The sequence below is a fragment of the Microtus ochrogaster genome, linkage group LG8 (genome assembly GCF_000317375.1).
Source record: "Microtus ochrogaster isolate Prairie Vole_2 linkage group LG8, MicOch1.0, whole genome shotgun sequence".
NCBI lineage: Eukaryota > Metazoa > Chordata > Mammalia > Rodentia > Cricetidae > Microtus > Microtus ochrogaster.
This window is the reverse complement of record NC_022033.1, coordinates 3,353,157-3,359,692: the sequence shown is the minus strand read 5'-3', so window position 1 is coordinate 3,359,692 and position 6,536 is coordinate 3,353,157. Positions and strand designations below refer to the sequence as shown.

At 49.0% G+C, this 6,536-nt stretch overlaps 1 protein-coding gene across 1 annotated transcript in view; it reads left to right on the top strand.

Moving 5' to 3' along the window:
- Nucleotides 1-4,640, top strand: part of Cdh26 (cadherin 26) — a 50,258-nt gene extending 45,618 nt beyond the window's left edge. Inside the window, exon 16 of the mRNA XM_026787265.1 lies at nucleotides 3,691-4,640. Within this exon, the coding sequence (XP_026643066.1) occupies nucleotides 3,691-3,894 (204 nt within the window). The 3' untranslated portion in view covers nucleotides 3,895-4,640. The remainder of the gene's footprint in view (nucleotides 1-3,690) is intronic.
- Nucleotides 4,641-6,536: the final 1,896 nt, after the last annotated feature.

The window sequence follows — 6,536 nt, the reverse complement described above, 5'->3', positions numbered from 1 at the left end:
GTGGCAGAGCTCAGAAGGCAGAGCAGTGGCTGACCACTGAGTCATCCACATTGTAGAGCTGAGGCTTGGCACAAGCCATCAACTCTCTTACCTTGTTGAGATATGAAGGCAGAGCTATGTCTGAACCATAGGCCACTGTCTCCTAGAGACAGAGAGACAGGAATCAATTTGGGGATAGACTATAGGCCACAGAGTCCAGGCTAGCCCACCTGGCTATTGAGCGATATCAGCAAAGCCTGAACTTCCTATCCATGAAGGATGCTGGCCCGTTCCACCCCATGGCCAGAGACTGTGCCACCACACACATCTCCTGGTGGCCATGACATCGGTGCCCATTTTCACGTGTGCACACACCTAGCTGGGGTCACGTAGGCAGCTCAGACAGGGCACAGGTCCCATGTATTGAAGCAGGAGAAGGTTGAGTTCCAGTAGAGAAACTCCCTCCTCTTTGTACCAATGAGACAAGCAGCTTAGTGCAGTACAACTTAAGCCCCGAGTTCCATGGTGTGAGAAGAAAAGAAAGAAAAAAAAAATCAAACACCCAGATGAGAAGAGCGGTTCTTTCCCTCCCGAGCCTTCAGACTTAGTTGGTGGTTTGTGATGAATTATTGATCTTAGGGGACTCTGGAATTGCTGAATCAGGGTGCAGAACCCTGCTGCTTGGCCGCCAGCTTTGGGGGTTTGAAGTTGAATTCTTGAGGCGCAGCCCCTGCTGCTGATTCTGTTTTGCTGTGTGCACACCAGGTTTGTCATGAATTATCTATTTAGCTTTGCCCAAAGGATGTGACTGGACTCCTAACATCTGGGCCAGGTTTGGGCATTCACCTCTCGGCTACGAGAGCTTCCTTTCCTCACCACTACCCAGGCGTGGAGTGGATGGAGGCAGGGTGGAGGCCACAACCCTCAGGTCACAGCGCTGGTGGTGGGATCCACTCCTGTCTGTGGGCACCTCATTCCATGCACTGCGGAGGCTGGGTTTCCACTCTCCTGTGAGACAGGGAGCTAGAGAGCATCTGGCTGACAGCAGAGTGCACCAAATGCACCAAATGATGATGCTGTTAGGAGAACACGGGCATGGGGTCCTCAAGGCTCCACAGCTTCACCTGTCCAGGCTCTGAGCCTCTGTGCTCCAACTGCTTTTGTCCTCCACACAAGGTGTCAGGAGTTCCTTTTAAGAAATCCCGCTAGATCCTTTCCCTCTATAACCGACGGGAGTGGCTCATTTCAGTACCATCCTAGAATGCAGTAAATAGATTGAAGCTCTTCTTACACCCCTTCATCCCCTCACCTCTTTGCTATCTAGCCATCCCTCTCGCTTTGCTTTCCGTCCATCTGTCTGTCCATCCGTCTGTCCATCCATCCCTCCATCTGCCCATCCTTCCATGCATGTGTAATACATAATACATGTATACACACATCTCTCCAGTCATATCACCGTTTGGCTGTCCCTCCATCTTTACCTCTCTCCCTCCCTTCATCTCTCTATCACCCTTCTCTCTACTGTCCATCTGTCCATAGCCCTAGGTGTCTGTCCACCTGCCCACCTACCCAGTTAACACGTATTAAGTGACTCAAGGAGAAAAAGCCAGGCAATGCTGCCAGAGGGACGTTTGGACCCTGAACACTGAGCCAGAGCTTCCAGACAGGAGGTTAGCAGCTGAGACCCTCATTAATGGAGGAGAACAGCGGAGGCCAGGAGGAGAGGGAGCCAGTGGCTCAACAAAGCTGAAACCCGAGGCAGGAAGGGTGGGCTTGTGCAGAGAGACATACAGATGGGGCAGGAAGATGGGTCTGGTCAGGTGGGAGAGCTGCCTTGCTTGGGATTTGACTGTCCCTAGGGACTTAGAGCTGATATTGAGGGGGCTTGAGGGAAATCCAGTTAGTCCAGGGAAATATGTCTGGTCCTATTCGGAGGGTGGGTGACAGTATGGGGGTTGGAGAGACGTGGAGATGTGTGGAAAACGGGAGGAAGGAATTAGAGTAGCTGCCTCCCGTCAGCGTGACAGCACGAAGATTGTGCTTCTTGCTCATATCACAGTTGAGCTACAAGGAAGGAAATTTCTGATGTGCCATGCCTTGTGCAAGGCCATGGGAGGCCTGCCCCTTCCTGAATGGAGATGGGGGATTGGGTGGAGAGGGGGTTGACAGGAGTCTAAAAAACGTTTTTAAGAAAAGGAAATTTCCAAACGGGATAAAGGGCCTGGCATCTCTGATCCATGCGTGATCCTACCAATAGGAGGAACCCAAGACATGTGACCAGAAGAGAGGTCATGGGAGGCTCTGTGGCCAGGTGACTGTTCCTGATGCCTGTTATCCGTGGGACATGCTCAGTCACTGTGTCTACCTGGGAAAGCAAATGAGGTCCCTCAGGTGCCCAGTGTGAATGCAGTTGATTTAATCAGCTCCTAGTATTATCTGCTCTGGTGGCTAGAGGGAGAAGGGGGCCCTAGGCAGTGGCCAAGGCATTGGAGAAGAGGGGACAGAGCCATTGTGTGGAAGAGTGGCAGGTGGGGACACAGTGAACAATGCAAGAATCCCATACACTGCTGCATTGTTGGGGGTGGCATGGTGTGAGACAAGCTACAGCTTCAGGTGCTCAAGGCTTCATACAGCCTTCCCAGGAATGCCTCACCCACTTGCTATGACTCATCATATGTTTTAGTTAACTTTAGTTGTATTGTGGGCTAATCAACAGTCTTCATGAAATTGTGGCATTCGCTAAAGTAGCTGCATGCAGAGGAAAATGTGTCCCAGCATCTTCTAGGACCATCTGATCTGGTCTGTCTGTTGACCAGCTTCCTGTGAAAACTCAGAAAATACTTCAGGACTTGTGGGTGGAGTCCAACATCTCCACTCTGCCACTGTATTGACTTGGGCGCTTGGTTGTGCTGCACCAAAATCTTCATTTTCAACAGCAGTTGGGCTGGGTTTGCCCCCAGAATTGCCATGTGCCAGCTTCTGTGACATGATGCTGAGGAACTCCCGTGGAGAAGGTTGTTGGAAGGCAAGAGGTGGCACTCTGGGGATGTCTAGTGTGACATCTGTGTGTTTGGCTCTGTGGAGCTACCCAGGGAAGGTGAGGTAGAGATTTTTGGCTCTGACCGTGATGACAGGGAGTTGTCCCAGACTGAGAGCGAATCACCTGTTACCTTTGTTAGGGAGTGACTGATACCGTGGCTTGTGCATGCGGGGAAATCAAAGACAGCGGGAGTGGACAGGATATTTATGGGAACACTGAGTGGATTATTACCCTTCCATGGAGGCAGTGAAAGGTCGGCAGAAGGGAAGGACATTTGTGAGTTAGGAAGGGCCCCCTAAACATGAAACATGGAAGGTGTGAAAAAAGAGAGAACACTGACCCAAGTGAAGATCCAGAAGAGCTGTAAGTAGGAAGTGTCCTGGACATGGGAGGAGGTTGAGGACTGTGCCAAGGAGGAGTGTCCAGGGTGCAGGAATGGGTGAAATGTCTCAGGGGTGGGGGCTATCCGTACCTAGGAGGGTCACCATCAAAGCTGGAATAGTAATGAGGAAGGCAGTAGCTTCCCTTCAGCTTGGCCACCACAGCTGAGTCTGTAAGGCTGAGACCTTTCTCCCACCAGCAGCCGAGGATTTCCTCAAATCTATCTAGAGGATACGGGTGCTGTCTGGGAGCCCATGCAGTGATTGTCTCCTTCTCTGCCTTTTCCACAGAAACTCCATGCTATTGATGTTCAGGATAGCGGCACTGGCTACCCACCCCATGTCTACAGAGAGGAGGGAGAGAGTGAAGGAGCTGAGACCCTCAGCTCTCTGACCTTCTTGGAGCAGGACCTCCCTCCTGAGTTGCTGGACTACTTGAGTTTAAAATCTACTCCATCTGAAGCCATGTGTTCTGCATCAAGAGTTCCTTCCTAAAAGCATGTGGTGGGCATGACTTGGGAGGATGGTTACTCTCGTGGACCCCTCCTTTTGTTCTTCATTCTTAATGGCTTCCTAGTTCACGGTGGTTAGTGTTGCCAACTTGACCATCACTTGGGAGCCATCTGGGGGATGTACCTCTGGCATGCCAGTGAGGGATGGTCTTGTTTTCACTGAGATTGGAAGAGGTGTCCACTGTGGGTGACACCATTCCTTGGCTGGGATGTGGAGGAAGCGAGCTGAGCATCAGCATACATCACTCTGTGCTTCCTTATTGTGAATAGTCTTGTGACCGCCACCTTGACTTCCTGACATGATGAGCTGTACCCTTGCACGGTGAGCCGGAATAAACCCTCTCCTTTAAGCCAGTTTTGTCAGAGTGTTTCATCACAGTGAGAGGGAGGATGGACGACACGGTCCTAGCCTGGGGCTCGGCCATGAATCCAAACTCAGTGTCTGGAAACAAAGCCAAACGGTGGGCTCTGTACTTTATAAATTTAATTCGTCCCCTTTTCTTGAAAGACATAAATCAAATCATGTGTTCTTTGCTTCTGCTGGTGACCCACCTCTGATGGAGAGTGAAATTACAACCCATGGGTCACCTGGCTGTTTGCTGAGAAGTAGGAAATTCTGGGGGGAGATGAAAATGGGTTGTTAAAAGATTATTTACGTTTCTGTGATTGTCATTCTGCTTCCTTTTAAGTGGAGAAAGCTAATAAACGAGAAGAGTTTTCTAGAGTGTATGTAATGAGTACTTTCGGTGATTTTGAAAAAGATAACAGTCCTTTCCACGCTTTGATTAGCCAGCTATGTCATTTTGAGAAAAATAATTAAGCTTAAAATCATATAAACAGAATGTGCTTTGAGAATCTGAGGCACACCATGATTTAACTTCCTCCTATTAGTATGGTAAAAGAATTTAGAAAACTTTGAAGGAATGGTTCTGGTTAGATTTCTGTTTAAACAGGACTATACCTTTTACAGGATTTCATTGTCCACTTAGTGTTCATGTACACTGTATGGCAGAAGTGGGGTGGGGTGGGATAGGGTAGGGCAGGGTATGAACAGTATTTTAAAACAATTCACAAGGACATGTGCCCTTTTCAAAGTCTGAGCAGGTGTAAATATTGACTCCACACAGCTGTCCTCTAACCTAAACGTATGTACAATGGCCTGTGCACCCATGCACACATATCATGCATGCACACATAAAATACTTTTTTAAAAGAAAAAATTTGGGGGAGGGTCTGAGTTACAGGGTAAGGTTGGTAAATCATCATTTGATATTTCTAGACCTAAGCCAAGAGAAAGAAAATGACCACCATGGAGAATCTGGCCCCTTGTCTGCTCTTGTAAATAAAGGTTTATAGACACTCAGCTACACCGGTGGTGCCAAGCTGCTCTGGGCTCTGACAGCAAAGTTTCATAGCTACCATAGACACATGCAAGGCTAGCAAATCCCAGTATGCAGCCCTGGCTTCCAGGGTCTTCTGAGGAAGCTGAGCTTGGCGCCTTTCCTTCGGCGTTCTTCCTAGAACTCCCCGCACACAGCAAACACTCTGATGCTTCGTGCTAGGAACACGCGACCAGATGCTCCTGAGAGGTTTGAGTACGTGTGCCTCTGTGGCTGCTTCATCTCATTTCCCCGTGGCCTTGTGGTACACATTTGCAAATTCCTGCCTTGTAAGACGCTCTCCGGCACACTGTTTCCAAAAGTAATAAAATACTCATGCGATATTCATGAATGCAGACTCAGCAATTAACAAGGAGAGCAACGCCTTACATTGTGTAGATATTTAATTAGACATTTGTTAACGCCGATCTTGCCAACATTTTTAGGTATTTGTAAGACAATTCCTCATATCCCCCATGCCACCAGCTCATAATGGCCATTTTCCCAGGCGCAGACCTTGGGGTCCTGACATCCAGCCTTGTTGGTGTCTTCTCGGAAATTTCAGAAGTGTGCCTCAAGCCCTGCTCAGATGCCAGTTGGATACTGTCCTCTTCCTCTGCTGTTGTCTGCGGGAGACATTCCTGGATGCCATCTGGCTGGTTCTTCCCACAGGTTCATGTTCAAACATGAACAGAGGAGCCTGGGCTCCATCCCCAGTGCCCCAAAGCAAACCCTAAAACAATGAAAGCTGCACCCTTGAGATGGTCGCTACTGGCAGTGCCAGCACCGGGAGGTTTCGTTGAAAATCAGTCGCCTCCAGTGAAAATCCATCTCATCGAGCAAGAAGCTCCTTGCTGGTGGCAGTGGAGTGTAAAATAAGGCAACAGTGGTAAATAGTTTCAGGGGAACAGGCTTTTATGAGGAACCTTAGCTTCCAAATGACTTGCTAATCCAAAGTCAGCTATAGTCACTGAAGTTAAAAATTCAGCCCATGCCTCATTAAATTAAATTAATTAATTTACTTTTGCACACAGTAACAGCCTGGGTTGTTGAACTCCCAGCTCAGGTGTATGCTCTGTGGACCTTTAGGATTGCTACATGCAGGAGACCTTGCCATGGGAAAGCGTTCCTTTTCCTGGCATAGCATGCCTGCAATTCCAGCCCTGGAAGGGAGGACTATGAGAGCAGAAAGGGAGGACAATGAGAGCAGGGAGGGAGGACTATGAGAGCAGGAAGGGAGGACAAT